The 17,061-nt window shown below is 45.2% G+C and overlaps 1 protein-coding gene across 1 annotated transcript in view; it reads left to right on the top strand.

Annotated features, from left to right (window-relative positions):
* Nucleotides 1-2,863: 2,863 nt before the first annotated feature.
* The window catches only part of LOC138481643 (heat shock transcription factor, Y-linked-like), a 131,835-nt gene continuing 117,637 nt past the window's right edge, over nt 2,864-17,061 (top strand). The window contains exon 1 of the mRNA XM_069613812.1: nt 2,864-3,539. Coding sequence (XP_069469913.1) covers nt 2,979-3,539 — 561 coding nt within the window. The 5' untranslated portion in view covers nt 2,864-2,978. The remainder of the gene's footprint in view (nt 3,540-17,061) is intronic.

Raw genomic sequence — 17,061 nt, 5'->3', positions numbered from 1 at the left:
ACAACTCCAGGTCCTGCAGAACAGTCTGAGACCAGAAGAGAGGTATCAGTTTTTGGGGGCCCGACACATTCTTACCAACCCAAGAGGAAAGAATGCCAAGTCCAGACTCTGTGGGCAGACCACCTGCATCAATAGACCTTCAAGAAACAGCATCTGAAGATCATTCAGAGGCCATTAGTGAGCTCCGGTGATCTCAACGAGAGGTCACGCCGGTCATAATATTGAGCTACGATGCTCCTGGAGCACAAACTGAAGCTATCACAATGGGATTTCCTGGTCAAGCTACCACAGTTACTGATTCATATGCTCATAAGCTAAACTGTGATACTCAACAATGGTGGAATGTGCCGTTGTTATGGGATGGGAAATGTCAGTTTTTGTTGTCTGTGCCCTCGGCATAAAGTAAACCCTTAGGTACAAAGGTTTTTGAAGGAGAAGGGGTGAGTGTAAACCCGCATTTCCTGTGGATTTCCGTGTGTGCCTGGGCTCCGTGTCACATTTTGTTTGGCGAGCGTGTTTGTTTATTTTCCCTTCTCGCTGTTCGTTTCACCTTGCTGCGTATTTCAGGCATGCAGAATTTGACTGACAAACATGGTAGGTTCCACCAGCAGAGGGAGCAGGCCTGTCTGTGAGGTGATTTCACCTCAGGACCGGTGCAAGCCCCCCCTCAGCGGACACAAGTGGAAGACCCCGGGGAGCATAAGAGCCCCGAGGGGATCCTCGGGAGGGAGAGCGCCGGGAGATACGAGCAGAGAAGGAAGCACCAGACCTTCACAGAGGGCAGCCAGGCCCTCTGTTGTGTCAGGGACATCCCCCGAGGCAGTCAGGGACATCCCCCTTGCCTTTCTGGCCAGCATTTGTCTCTCCCCAACCCGGGGTCGAGAGAGTGTGCCGGGTACGTTAATCAGAAGGAGCACTTGGCGTGTGCTGTATCCAGCCCGCCAGCGATCGTGCGGGAGAGAGCTGAGTCATTTTTTCGTGCTGCGTCATAGCCATCAGGTAGGAGAAAGAAAGAGTGAGAAAGGGACACCGGGTCCTGCGTCTGCCGCCATATGGCAAACACGTGGGCCGTGGTTGACCATCCGGAAGGTAATATTCTCCACAACTGTCACAGTGACTCAGAAATGCTGTACGCTACTAGTAGCTCCGCGCAGCGTGGGGATGAGGTAACTCATCTAATAAAGGTGTGTGTTTGGCTGACTCAGGGGACACATTATGACCCTCGTTTTGGAAGTGTCCCTCTAATCTTCGGAGGCCCATTTTGGCCCGTTTTGGCATGTTAGTATTTTTCCACTTCTCTCAGTTAAATCCGCATGGGGCCTGTGATCTATGCATTTCTGAGCTTAGCACTTAGCCAGCACTGTGGGGAAACTGTAGATTCCCGCTAGGACAGATGCAAGGGGCTCGCCTAGCTCCGTGTAGAGGTTGATTACGGCCCGCTGGCCTAGCTGGGTGATTTGTGGATCTGTGCACTACGTGTTGTACATCCTAATGGTAATCTGCAGCTACCAGTAGTGAGGGAACACTGGTCTGGCTTATTGAATTACTATTTTACCAAATGTGAATGCACTTGCTCCCAGGTGACCCCGCTGATCTAGTCAATTATTTCTTTATAAAATGCGAATTGGCCTTTTTCCCAGGTGACTCCACAGATCTATTGAATTATCTATTTACCAAATGTGAATGCACTTGTTCCCAGGTGACCCCAATTATTTGCTCAATAATGTATTGATCAAATGTGAATTGCCCTTGTTCCTAGGTGACGCCACTGATCTATTTAATGATTTATTGACACACTGTGAATGCACTTGCTCCCAGGTGACCCCACTGGATCTCCTTAAATATTGCTGTAGCAAATGAGTGATTATTTAATACCGAAGGTAAAGGAAGGAGGACTTTTAAGTATTGATTTCTTTCATGTACTAGCCGAGAGCGCCTCCACCAGGAGCACAGTGGTGTAATATTACTCATGTATACCGAGGATTGGTTTGACAAATTCAATTGTATAAACAAAAGCAGTTCACACTTGTTATATGAAACCAGACTACGTCTGTTTATTTAGCCATGTGCACCAGTACATCTGTCAGTCATCTGGTCTCACCAACCATAGGCCCTCATGAGGGTCCATCCATAATTCACCTGGGGTTCCTTTTTTTGTACATGTGTGCAGTAAGGTGTTAGACTCCTAATACTCAGGTCTCCTACAAGTTTCTGTACATTCATTCCTACAGACAAAAATGGGAGAAACACCTTACAGTATGTCATGAGTACTCTGACTTACCCCAACAGAGAACCATTTGATTCACAAAGAAGATACTGGTATTAACTTTGACTTACTCCCGACTTACTCTTCTCTCTCCAGGAACAGTCACTCTTAAGCAAACCATGAGTAAGTCAGTTACTGGCAGGAATTTCTTTGTGGCTCAGCCCCAATGTTTCCTTACAATACCTGCATGTACAAAGATGACAAATGACATGAAATCAGAGACAGAGAATGTAAACAGATAGATTTGTTTTCCAAAACTTAATTCCCTTTTTTTGGGAACATCATTGTGATAATGCTTTGTCATTGTATTAGTTCGCCAGTTGTTTTGCATCAAAACAATCTTCCAGGGGTGAACCCCTGATTATTTGAGTAATGCATTTACTTCAAGCTGACCATAAGACCCAAAAAAAAAACATATACTATGATCCTTTATGAGAAGGGTATTTTTGACGCTTTCCTATGTTCAAATATCTGTCATAGCACCAAAGATAATTTTCTATCAATAACATGCAGGTGGTGCTGCTGCCATGTCATCAGCACAGCAACAAACACAATGATGTCACAACCACAGTGTTGCCTTTACCATCACAAGATTCTAGAATTCCACTCCAAGCATCACCTTTTGCTTGAGATTTTTTTCTTGTCTCTTATCCCAGCCTCAGCTTACATCCCATCGTTTGCTTTAAAATATCCATGAATACTATTTACATTCATGGATTCTGGGAATTCTTCAGAAAAAGGAGACAAGCTTAAGGTTAAACTTGACATGTCTATTGCTCTGGCAACAGCTGGTAGCCAAAATATGGCCACAGCAAAATCTGCGAAAATATTTCCTTCCATGCCTTTGACCTTTGCAGAAACAGCGCGGGACTCATCGCTTATGGATTTTTTGGAGGATAATTCGTGTGAGGCTATGCCGGAGAGTCCCGGTTTCCAAAGTGACCTTAGTCCAAGCAGCCAAAATAAAAGTGTGGCAGGAGATGATGGCCTGCTCTGCCTCTCCTTTCCCAAAAAACTTTGGAAGATAGTGGAAAGCGAGGAGTACAAGTCTATCCGTTGGAATGATAATGGAGACGTGGTGATTATCGAGGAGGATTTTTTCAAGGTGGAGATTCTGGAAAGAAGCGGGCCCTTTAGGATTTTTGAGACCGACAGCATGAAAAGTTTCATTCGACAGCTGAACCTATATGGATTTAGCAAAATTCGGCAAAATCAGAAATCTATTTCCGTGTCGTCTCAGTCAGGAAAACACAGACCTAGCACAAGAACAAAGGTAAGGTATTACAACCAGCTGATGGTTATTTTCAGTCAGTTGATCAATACCTATTGCGTTAACAATTTAAATATTTCATGTATACCTTTTGGGGAGAATACATTAATAATATGTGTTTGTAAAAGCGTAAGGTGTATGGAAGTAGGCCTTGTGAGTTGATTCAGAGACCTAAGCTGGAAAGTTAATTTGTGTCTTCCTAGAACTGCACTTTTCTTAAACAGCGCTCTGCAAGTCAAAGAGCCTTGGAGAGACTGAAGGTCTGATTCTGAACTCCGTGTAAAATAAGAAAAGTTATGTTCCAACACGGATTGACACTTTTCTTATTTTGCATGAAGCTCAGAATCAGGATCCCAATGGGCTTAAAATGCCTTTAAAATCTATCTAAATGTTTACTTGAGAAGCAATTAATAAAATTATAAGAACGGCAATACAAACTATTGTGACATTCCTTCCTCAATATTACCAAACATTGCTAAAGCCAAATGTTTTGACTTTCCTTTAGGTAGACCCCCGATTCAGATGTTGATAACATTGTAACTTTGATATGAAATACCTTTATATAAATGATTTGAATACAAGTAATAACTAAATATTACCGGCAGCAGCTTTGGTGTTCTGGGTGGGACAGTGCAGCACCGATAGAGTGTGCAGGGTGGAACCTGCAATGTCGTGTGTTGGAGGCCAGTTCTGTTGAGTATCAGCTGCACGCTGTACTTGTCCTTGACATCATTTACTGTTCGGGACTCCTGCTTCTACTAAGGACCTGAATAGCCTCTGTGCTATCCTTTCCTGCCTTCTGGAATTGAACTCACAGCAAGCTGGAGCAGGAACCGGAAGCTGGATAGCAACGCCTGGGTTTGGTCCTCACGTCTAAGGGCCTTAACCTTTCAAGCGGGGTCACAAGTAGAAGTGAGGCTGTGCAATGCGTGGCCCACAGGTGAGGAGCAGACGGGTGGGCTCGGTCTGGCACTAACATTGGCACAGCTGCGTGGTGGGTCAGTACCCTTCCTGTGTCTGCTGCTGTATGTGTGACCTAGATGCACAGTGGGTGGGACCGTGTCGCCATTTCTGCGGCCAGGCCTCTATGCCACTCGGTCTATGTGAAGTCCTCTAGGAGTAGTGTCACCCTGTTTAAAGGGATGAGAGAGACACCCAGGGCTCACTTCATGCATTGCCACACTGCCTAAAAGAATCTTAGAGCCGCTTGGAGCTTGCTTCGTGAAAGGGAGACGGATTGCCCTTCCTGCGTGTCAACGCACCCCAGACATAAGCACATAATGCAACCCACAGGAAGTGTTCTACAGATATAAGCCCACATACTTATCAACGGCAGCCGCGTACTCCTGAGCGCAGAAGTGCAGGGGCAAAGAGATGTCATCTCGAACCATTGTGCATTGTGGAACATCATTTTGGGTAGAGTTTTTGGACTGTGAATCAGTAAAACACAGGAGACAATAACATCGAACGATGTTTGTGGAGCAAGGACCAATAGTTTGGGAACAATACATTTGCATGTAGTATCTAGAACTGAGCACAAGTTAATTCCTGATGTATTTAGTTTGGGTCTGGAAGGCCTGGGCCCTGCAGCTTCTGGAGAACAAACGTGTCACTCTATCGCAAAGCTTGTGCTTTACTAACAATGCTAGGCACTTTTATATGTGCCGACTCCCTGACTCCTTGCAAGCATACAGAACAAGGAGGAGCCTACGATGGGCTTGGCTACACTGGATGAGCCCCCCATTCCATGGCAGTACTGGGTGCACCCATTTACATTCTATTTTGTTGCATCAGGCAGATCATTTTTTTGTGAGTAGTGCAAATATTCATCCTTAATACACTGTCTGTGGGCAGAGGTGGCGTGCACTTTGAAGCATTTACCAGATGTAGAGGTGTAGCTAGCGGAAGGTGAAGGTGCAGCATGGAACAGGGCAGAGGAGCAGGGCATGCATTCCAAACCATGCAGAAGTTAGACACTACATTTGGGAAGAAAATGTGGGGCCAGCATTCAGGGAGCAAGTAGATGTGTTTGTAACCAATTTAAGGGGGTTCATCACATCAAGTTCACGTGCGGTAAAGGATGAATAGATCCACACCCAGCTAATGTTACACACCTCTAATCATAAAATACAGGAAAGGTTGTGGCTGGAGAGAAACCCTACCCTGAAAACACCTCTAACAATTGTGAGAGGGATAGAATTGACCTGGGGATATGTGAAATATGTCCATGACAAACATAGGGGTGAGAGTGTGCATGAAGTGCGGAACAGCGGAAATGCTGGACCATCCCGAAACAATGCCCAGGAGAATGCATGTGTGGTAAAGCGGAGCGAGCGAAGACAAAGTGAACAGAGCACCACCCCCAAAACATTTAAAACTGATGTGTTTTTGTTGTGGTTTTAGGTGATTCCAAAGGGTGCCTCGCATAAGATGGCAGATATAGTTAAGGTGGGAAAGTGCGCATGCACGTAAGGTCACTGTTACCCTATACTATTGTATGATCCCATGAATCTAAGGAACATGTTTCAAGATAGTGATATAGAGGTCAAACCAAATGGTACAAAGCCACATTGTTGGGAAGATATACGTGGCACAGAAGGTTTGACAGTTGGTTGGGCTCGCACCACTAGTGAAATTTAGGGATGAAGCTACACCCTTTGAAGGCGGTCCAGATTAGACTCATAAGTAAAGATGTTGATGACAGCTTTGCCACTGGAGTGGTGCAATCTTTTCTCAAGATCTTCATGAGCATGCATGGGTAAGTCTAAAGGGTTTTGCTTGTGTCTCTCGCTTTGCCTGTTCGCCTCTCAAGCGCCAAACTCAAGCGGAATTCCAGTGACACACTCAGTGGCCATAAGGATGGCAAAGGGAGTGTGAGCCCAGCACCCCACACTCCTTCTTCCCCTCCTTAGGCAAGACAACCCATTGCAAAGTATTTGAACTTGTCCGGCATCAGGCGCAAGCGGGCTGACAGTTTGATTTACATGCTTAATACTGTTTCAGTCTTACGTTTAGGTCCAACCGGCTCCTTCTGACTTGTAGTCATCAAAGGCACATTCTCACCTGTGTGGTTGGCTGCTGTTGTAATGGTTCGGGATCAAGGTATCAATGCTTTCCTGTCAACTTGTGTTCCACTTGCCACTTGACAATCTTCATTCTGCCTTAGGATTGGTGTTTCAGTTTTGTGGTTACAATTAGGTAACGGTATGTGATTAACATCTTGCGTCTCCATGGGCACTTGGATATAATGGTCTTTGTCCAGGTTAGCTTTGTAGCACTTAACTAACTGATGTTGGCTCAATTTCATACCATCCTCCAAAATCAAAACAGATCCCAGGACCTGTACCCGCTTGTTGTGGCATATAAGAGGAACCCCTTTGCCACAGATGAGGGTGTTCTGGCAACGGATAATTGGAAAGAAAACTGTATGGCCTGACGCAGGAGAGAATCCAATTAACGATGAAACACTGCCTGCTCGGTCTGCTACCTGTCAAAAAAACAGAATAGACATACGATGATGTATAAAGTGATTTCTCTGGGCTTGATACTGGCTAAATGTATGATAGCAATGGCATGCAAGACAGCGGGCGTGCTACCATATACAAGCTGGCTGTGAGATATTAGGAAATGGTTGAGAGCTGAAATGGATAATGTCACACAGAGGTCTGATGCTGGTGGGTAGGTTGGACTTTATAGTATTTCAAAAAAGGTAGCAGGCGCTCCTTTCCAGAAGGAGCATGGCATGATAACCTGTTCTGAGATGAGAGTTTGCAGCACACGCTTTTTGCTCACTGTACCTTTCACAGATGGGAAATATCCATTTGCATATCAGTCTTTGTCCCGCCCACATGGCCAGTCCAGCACTGAAATGCTATGGCAATTCCTCTCTGAACAAGAGTACCAAAAGCAACCCCATGCACGTGTTTCAGCCTTGTTGGGCCTCATCAGTGAGGTGAAGCTTTGTCTCTTTGAGCACAGTGAGCAGGGAGTCCACGTCTGGTTGCCCCCAGGTAACTCAGGGTGACCAACCCCAAGTTCCTTGCAAATATTTCAAAAAAGGTGGCAGGCACTCCTCTCCAGAAAGAACATGGCATGATTACCTGTGTTATGGCATGAGATATGGGACATCCTACAGGACATTTCTGACCTAAGGCTTCTGTGAGCATACATCTTTTCAGGTATCACAGTGGAAGGGGTGAACACCTCGTGGTGGGGAGAGGGTGTATATATGACATGAGAAATGTGAGGGGTCAGAAATGTGAGGCAGACAATTTTGTGAAGGGTTTTCACAAGATGCCATTTTATTAACTCAAAAGGTTTGATAAATGCCAAACTATCCATACCTTGACGAGGATTTCCCTGCATATCAAAATAAACTAAAGGAAACACCCTAACAAAAGGTTTCTGTCCCTCACACTTGTACATACATCAACTTAACAAGGTAATATATGGCAATTCAAATATAACAGAAACAACAGTTATATTGACAACCTGATAACCTTATAATATGGGTGAATTCCCCTTCCACAGATTCAAGTAGGATTCCAATCAACAGTTCAAAGGAATAAGGAAATCCGGCCTTGCAACAAAAGTTCCAATACAGTTCTTTTTGTTCCAACTTGAACTTCCACCAACAGTTCACAATGTTCAACAAGTTTTTCCTCTTTCCACTTGTAATCAAGAGTTCAAAGCAACCTCTTCTCTATAAACCAAGAATGCTTCCAGAGTTCCTTAGGATCAACAAAAAATGTCTTTGTCAGGATAGTTCTGCAACAGTTCACAAAACACTTGTTTCAACAATGTTAGATGATTAAGCAGCACAATATTAATCTGTCATGATCATTCTGTAATGGTTCACAAAAACACCTTGGTGGTTCTGTTACTTCTCCAGGATGATTTGTAACCACACCACAGTCGTTCCATAATTTCCACGTGGTTCATGCACCTGCCAGGTCAATTACTACACAATCCCTTTCCCTGGTGTACTCTTCAGCCAGGACAAAATGAAACTATTAACTACTCCAAGTACTTCTGTGGTAAAGATTTCTTCCAACAAATTAGAAATGCTATTTGTTTCACACCATCAAGTTTAACTACTTCTTCTGGGAAAACAAGATACACATTGGTGCTGTTAGTTACACACTTTTGATTGCCACACGCAATGCAGGTTATGCTCCACTCCTTCTGAATATCTTCTGTCAGTAGGACAGCGTTCCTGCCACTCTTGTTTCCCCACTTCTGCATTAACCAACTTCTCACAATTGTTTTCTTTCACTCCTGCACTTCTTGGGCTTTGGCAATGTGGGTGTAAGCCAGTTACTCGTCGAGCCTCTTTCACACTCTGACAATATGATTTACAAGCACTTAGATTCTTAATGGCCCTCTCTTGGTTTTGGCAATGTCTGTTCTTTTTAATTTGCCTTTGTATTATACTCTTTTGGCTTTGGCAATTGTTATTTGCATTGGGTTCTTGTCCCACATAAATACAATCACACCTTTCTGGTTTGCTTTTCCAGTTATTATGTCACCTTTTCCTCTTAAACTAAAGTCAGCTTGATTTTCAAATGGTTTATTATTATGCTTTACATCAGTTTGGTATTCAAAATATTGTTTGTTTTGGAACTTCGCTCGTTTTATATTAGTTCCAAACTTAAAGCACCGAGACTTGGCCAGTGGGCGATCACGGAGCGATCTGGGGGTGACAATACAGTAGTGTACTCACCGGGTGTAGCATGCACATCCTCTCGCTCTGGTGCCTTCAGGTCTTCTGCTTCTACAGCTGTGCACAGCTTGGCATCCTGCTTCTCTCGGTCCCTGGCGGTACCCACCAGTGAGTAAAGGAGCATTCCTTACACCACAGGCTCTCTGGTGCTCGCCTGCCACTTAAGCCTGACTCACTTTCCGGGAAGCTTTTAAATGTTACACTTCCCGCCGCGTGACCACTGCAGCTTTGGTTCTCTGGGGGAAAGCTTTTAAATCCCACGCTTCCCGCGGCACGACCCCTGCAATCAAGGTATCTGGAGGCAGAGACCCTCTCAGGACCGGCTTCTACTCGACACACATCAGTGGTCTGGAGTTCCTGCTATCCTCCAGCTTCTGCTGAAATGTGAAGGTACCGTGATTATTCCACTTCCTGCTACTGATCTCGATTGCCTGCACCAGAGGGGGTCTTTTATTTATTTATTGGATTTGTATGATGTCTATACACATGTGTTTCCACGCGCCACAAGACAAGCAGGCGGGGCATGGGAACCACAAAAGTAGGACAACCAAATGTTTATATTGGCCTTGTGAGAATCCTACCATGCAAGTGCATGACAAGGTGGTAAGTGCGGGGGATGAGGTGGTAGAGGGAGAAGTACAGGAGTGGGGTGCCCCAAGGGTGGGGGCGGGCAAGTACTAGGTGGACCAAGGCGGCAAGCGCAAGGGAAGAGGGGGAGGGAGGATGAGCACGGTGGGCAGGGAGGGCCAGGTTGGGCTAGTCTGGATAAGGGAGCCCCAAGGCAAGTGCAGGCAAAGGATGCTGCCGGGACTGGCATGCCTTGGTCTGGTCCCTGTATGACTCTGAAGGGACCAAGCCCTAGTCACAGCGACAGAGGGAGAGTTAGCACGGGAGGGGGAGAGGGAAACAAGAGAAGAAAAGGAAAGTCTTGAGAAGTTTCCAGATTTTAAGAAGATCCGGCTCAAGTCTGAGGGAGGCTGGAAGTCTGTTCCAGAGGGAGGAACCAATCAAGGAAAGAGATCTACCTCCCACTCTCTGCTTGGAGAAAAGTTTGGCCTTCAGGGAGTTGGAGCCAGATGCCGCTCAGTCTCTCTCAGGTGTGGGTCATTAACACCATTAGTCTGAAGTGTGTAGTCTTGTGCCTCTGCAGCCCTATTCTTCGTCCCAGTACTTTGTGCATTGTGGGACTTGAAGTCCACAATGTCTGAATTATCTTTTCCCATAGCTTCAATTTTACAACAAGTTATTAGGGTGGTAGAGTCTTTGGGGAAGTTAAAAAAAGGGTTTTCCCATTCTTCCTGACCTGCCCCCCCATTTGATCATACCGCAGAACACGACCTCCAGGGTCAGGATCAGGAAGCATCTGCCTTTTGAAGGTTACTACCCAACATGCACGTATATCCAATAGACCAGAATAAAGGACACACCCCACTAGGGAATGAGACCCAGAGAGTAACTGCAAGTAAAACAAATTTATATAAGATATGAAATGCAAGCAGAGAACTCTGCTACCTGAGAGCACTCTGCCAAACAATACACAGGCTGCATATTATGAACCAAAATAACGTCACAAGTGATATCACCACATACAGTATGAAATAACAGTTTCAATTGGTAGACTCACATGGCGCATCATACACTATAGGTGATGTCAGGCTGCCATTGGCTGCTGTGTCTGGGTTGATCAGCTGGCACGTGGGTCAGCTGGGCTCATCTGCACGGTGTAAAGGTCGAACTTAGTTCATGAAGAGTTACATTTCTAACTAATCTAAGCTAAACAACCATCATTGGCATACAGAGAATAATGGTGGTCATAAATTATTATGTGGATGGGGGGCCTTTGCAAAGCATAGACATATATATGGGTGTCTTGACCCTTGCATTTATGGGGGTATGGTGGCACTGGGCCCTTCTCCCAGGTGCCTTATCCGTGGGGTTTGATCCGTGATCTTTGCTCCCTAGTGCCTCACGATTCAGACAAATATATATAGATAGATGTTAGTTTTGGGGAGGATATACTGCTGCACGGGATTCAGTATATGGTGGGTACTCTGGTGTGATTGTTAGGAGGGGTAATGCAGGCAGTTACCTTCAAAGAGAGAGAGAGTGAAGGACAGAGGGCTAGTGAACCATGGCCTGTCAGGGAGGGTGTAGAGAGGGTATGATCAGGTCAACTAAGATGAATGGGCCCATGATTTGGAGCTTGCCCCGGTGTCACACTTAAAAGTGAGCGCATTCTGTCGGCATTTGATACTAGCTAATTGCAACAATAAATGGCTGGACTTCTGTGAGAAAAAGGCTTGCGTGGAGCTGGCAGGGGGTAGAGGTGTTGTGGGCTGTCTGTACGCAGTGCTGGGAAAGGGAGAGCTGACATCTCAGTGGAGTGGATGTGGGCCTTGTAAAAGATGGGAGTTGACAGGACACAAAATGGAGTCTCTAAACACATGCATACATTAGGTTATTGGCATACAGAATAATGTTATGTTGTGTGAATATTTACGGAGGGGGTGGGGGTGACTCCCCCTTAGCTTACATGTGGTCTACCTGCTGCAGAATGCTAAAGGGGCATGGTATGATGCCACCTCTCCCACAACATTCCCCCCTTCATTACTACTAATGTAACAAATACTTTGTTCCATTCCATCTACGTTCCTCTGCCATTCTTACTGCCTCATCCAGGTGGGGGTACCTTTTATTGGCATCCACGCTCTGCACACATTGCGTAGGCTTTCCCCGCAGTGGGCATATTCTTCAGGAGTGCATTGCATTAATATATAATCCTCAGTCCAGTCTATGTCCACCCACACCTCCCTGTGATTTTCAAGATCTTGGGGCTGTTTGATTGTGGTGTGGTAATATTTGTCTACTACATCTCCTGTTTGGTATATTGCCACCATATGCTATTTGGGCTCATCACTTTCTCCTGTTTGTACTTGGGCTTCTCCAGTATCGTGAGGCACCTTACCAGTACTATTTTTGCTACCAATAGTCACCTCATCATCGCACTACTAGGAATCGCTTTAGCACAGAAACAAACCCCTAACTGGCACACACAAAAAATCAGCAGGAGGAAGACGATGATGGGTGCTAGAATATTTATCAGTGTCCCCAGCCATGATGACACCCACTAGAATACTGCACTGAACCAGTTGTTCTGCTGCACGCCACCTTCTTTCTTCATTCTCACTCCGAGTTCATGAACTGCTGTTATCGTATGTGAAAGTGTCCCGTTGTCAGCATCTGAAGAAGGCATGAACGTGCAACATGCACTCCCGGTTTTTCGGCAAACACCACCCTCCATAGCTGTGAGGAGGTTGAGGACGTAGCAGTTTTGCATTGTCATTAGTCTCAGTGCTCTTAGTTCCACCTTAATGACATTGAACCCCTCCTCAGTGTCGTTTGCCAGCTGGACCAGCTCCCAGAACATGATCTGGAGCCACTTGGCATTCGCTCGGGTCTGGATACTGGGAATCAGTGATGCAAAAAAATGTCTCTGCTGAGTTGAAAAGTTTATATTCATTGGGGATCTGTGCCAACAGGTCCGATGAGTCTTTAGAGAGGTAGTTGGATGCTCTCTTTTTGTGTGACACTATATCCTTTAGTTTGTCTTTCGGACAGTATGGCGAATATGGTGGGTACTTCATTCGTCGGTTGAGGTGCCTGTGGCTGTCTGCTGGGCACCCCTTCCCCCAAGACATGCTCTTCCGGAATCAACAGCAGTACAGAGTGCAGCATTGCCAGAGCACAGTAGCCCCTCCATGATGACGGGAGGTGCAAGTATGCCTGTTTGCCACACACCCAGTAGTGGTCCATTAGTGCAGCAGTTCCTTTTCGCATATCCGGGATCATGAGGGTTCTGTTTCAGCGGGTGTTTGAACCCATGGGTAGTCTTCCTTCCCCGTGGAAAAACAGTTAATATTTTTCTTCATGCTGGATCTTGATTGGTTTTTCGAGTGCAGTGACCCATGTCAGCTTTGTGATGCGCTGCGACCATGTCTGGGTATATGTGTCATCAATCCATTTCAACCTTTTATCTGAAACGCTATGCAATGCTTCAGCTTTGCACATGACGTTTGCATCTTGCCATTTAGTTTCTGCAAACATTGTTCCTTTTATTTGAAAAAATGGCTCCTTGAAACACATTGCACTTTGAGGCTTGTTTTTGATTATTTTCTCATCTGGAGGTAGCAGTTGTAGTTTTACTGTGTGTGCCTGGAAGGTGCTCCTGATTCTGCACAGTGTGAGATGAATGAGACATTGGGCTTCTACTATTGGGGTCTCCTAAGGCACTAAAACCTTAGGCATACCTGACACATGAGGTATCAGTGAACATACATAGCAGCTACCATTTGTGGCCTGTCTCCCATTGGTACTCATGTCGGAGTAGCACTTGTTAGATTGGTCCAGATGGCGGAGGTCCTCTACTTTATCTAACCCTAGTCTGTGATACTCATCATACTTTTGCTGTTGGACTTGTCTTCTTTTCCTACATTTTGATAGACGAGATTGGTGTCTAGTGAAAGACCTTTTACATAACTTGTTTGTAGTACAAGGTGACTTTTGTGCATTAGAGGGTGGGGTGGTGATACATTGGGAATGACTTGGTATCTATATCTACAGTGGGATCAGGATTTTGTTGCCAATATGGGGTATCCAATAAGACATTTGGAACAGTAGTAGGGAACATATCATACAATTCAGTAAGCCATTAGGTAGTTATGCTATCCGGTTGTGAGGTAGCTTGTAGTGTAAACAAGGTGGGCATTTGCCCCATAACTATTTCTATGTTAGAAACACTCTTATGTTCATTATATACAAATATTTCAGTCTATGCAGTTACTTTGGTTATGTTCTTGTGCAAAGTTGTGAGGTTAGGCAGCATTGTGCTATCCCAAATCAACTTTAACCCATCCCATATTAAGCTTCCTCCTTCTCATATTAGTTTTTCCCCCACCCCCCTTCTTTATGTCTCCCATAATAAAATATGTTCCCCATAAAATCATCAATCCTAACATAACAGTGCTAAATACAAATATTCCTACTGTTATCTATCTGAGGTAGTTGAGTTGTAAGTGGCGCTGTCTCCTCCATCATGGCACCTATAGAAAATAATAGATAGTGACTGGGGTAAATAAAAGATAGATGTTGAATAAGATGTAAGATCAGATAGGCAGAACGAGAGAGAAACATGGAAAAACAGGAGAGAAGAGATATTTTCACATAACAGTATAATAATTTATTTAAGTAGATATCATTGTACTCCTGTATTTTACACCTGTGTTTGTGTCAGTATCCTTTTGACAATTACTGATGGCCTATCTATTACTCCGTTGTGTCCTTTTCATTTTCCTGTGGTGCTTCTGTGATAACACTGTCATGGGCTTTCCTCACATCTGAGGGGTGCACCCAATACTTCAACGCCTTTACTTTCACTGCTAAGGGGGTGCAATAGATTACCTCGTAGGGACCGTGGAACATTGGTGAGTTCCACCTTCTTACCAACCTCCGGACATATACTAGGTCCACAGGCATTAGAGTTTTTGTTGGACTGTCAGGTGCTGCAGTGGTTGTATCTGTTCCATTCTCTCCTGTGAAGGGCGGGCAATTTGTTTAGCAACATCATATTGCTCTCATTAGTTGTGTAAGGTACTCCTTCAACTCTTCTCCCAATACTGTTGCTGTTATATGCTCGTCTGACAAACTCCTCACTGGTGACAGTGGCGTTTGCATGCATCTACCAGTTACTATTTCATGGGGGGACAAGTGTGGTCCTTGGCAAACAATACACCCAATTATTTTTTAGAGTGTGGCATAGTTTAGATAATCTTCTTTTGATAATCTACTTTGAGGAGGCCATTCATTTTCTCGACCACTCCGTTCACTTGCAGGTTGTAAATGGAGCACATTTTGGCCCTCATTCCGAGGTTGATGCTAGTCATGGCGCTATTAGCCATGACTAGCACCAATACTGGTACCGCCACCGACTTGGTGGTATGGGGACTTACCGGCCTATTCTGACCTTTGCGGGAGCAGTAAGTCCCCATTTGAAAAGCCATTCCCCATTCCCATTTGAGCCCCCATAGGGCTCAATGGGAAGGGGAAGGCGTCAATAACGGTACCGCAAATTGTGGTACCGTTATTGACCCCGGTATCCCTTTGCGGGTCCCGTCCATAATGCCTGGTAAAACCAGGCGTTAAGGGAGGGACCCGCAAAGTGACCTCGGAATAGGGCGCAAAGGGATTACCGGCACCAGTGTCATTACCGGTGCCCAGTATCCCTTTGCGCCCAGGTCGTAATGACCCCCTTTGTGTTTTATTCCCAGTAAGGTTGTTACCTCTTTGACGATATCATTTACAAAATGTGTCCCGTTGTTGGAGTGTATGACATCACATATTCCCCAACGTGGGAACACCTCTCTCACTAAAAATGTTGCTGCGCATTTCGCGTCTGGGTGGGCACAGGGCCCTGCTTTCATCCAGCGTGAAAAAGGACAGACCACCACAATCAAGTGTCTTGCTCCATTGCACCTTTCTCCCATGTCTGCATAGTCTATGTGCAGCTGTGCACTCTATTGTCATTTTGTTAAGATATTCCTGGAGGGTTAGTACAAACCAATCTTCCTGGATATCTGCTGGAATGTGCCGTTTTGACATGTGGGCTGGAAAGTGTATTTGTTGGAATGCTACTAGTCACAACTCTGCTGTCGTCACTACTTTTCCTGTGGTATTTTCTCTCCATAGGAGGTCAGTGGGGGATTGGGTGCACACTCTTTTTACCCATAATTCCTGTTCTTCCAGGGGCACTCTCTTTTGCATTTCTATAGTCTGGGCTGTGGGTAGTGCATTATATCCCTCCCACATGGGCTCTTGTTGTTTCCCTTTTATCACACATTCTGTTGTTGTTGAGTCTTGGAATTAATCTGCCTGTATGGCTGTGGCGTCTGCCGCTGCGTTCCCAAGCAATATTTCATCATTGTTGTTTGTATGGGCTTGGCATTTTACCAGGGCCACTACTGATGGCTCTGCAAGTGCTTCAATTCATATTGTTTAATAATTCTGCGTGTTGTACTGGGGACCCATCTGCTCTCTTGAATCCCCTTCTTCTCCATTAGGACAACCCAGCATGTACCATGGTGGTGACATATACTGAGTCAGAATATATTGTTACTGCACATCCCTTTGCTGCATGTAGTGCTTAAATTAGGGCTACTAATTCTGCTGCCTGTGCAGAATAGTAAATTGGCAAGCATTTTTGTCCCAAGAGCTCATACTCCCCTTCCTCCAACCTCACTACGGCAGCCCCAACATGCTTTTCTCCTGTTCTGAGTAAATAGATATTGAACCATCTACAAAGAATACATCCCCCTCCTCCAGTGCATTTTCATTTGCTGTAGGGATGTCATCTCCCTCTCCCCTATAAGTGGCACAATCACGATTCTGCATGTCTTCCACTGTACATGGCTCTGTGAGGAACGTGGCCGGGTTTACTGTTTTGCAGCGTACGATATGGACATTTGGGCTTGAAATGATAATTTCATAAGCCGATGCTCTCTGTGTGGTAAGGGTAGATTTGGATCATTCAAGGATGGCAAACAATGAGTGTTTGACGTACAATGTGATGAAACATCCCATCACAGTTGTGGAGCCTTTTTCTAATGCAAAGGCGGTGGCTTTGAGAGCTTGTCTGCACGCAAAGTGTCCCTGCATTACTGAATCAAGTGTACTGCTGTAATAATCCAGTGGCTTGTGGCCCAAAGATGTCTTTTGTGTCAATACTGCAGTCTTTATTGTTCCGTTTGAGTG

This window comes from Ambystoma mexicanum, chromosome 5p, assembly GCF_040938575.1.
Source record: "Ambystoma mexicanum isolate Mex_15411 chromosome 5p, UKY_AmexF1_1, whole genome shotgun sequence".
Taxonomy (NCBI): Eukaryota; Metazoa; Chordata; class Amphibia; order Caudata; family Ambystomatidae; genus Ambystoma; species Ambystoma mexicanum.
The sequence above is the reverse complement of the archived record's forward strand: the minus strand, read 5'-3'. Positions and strand labels throughout refer to the sequence as shown.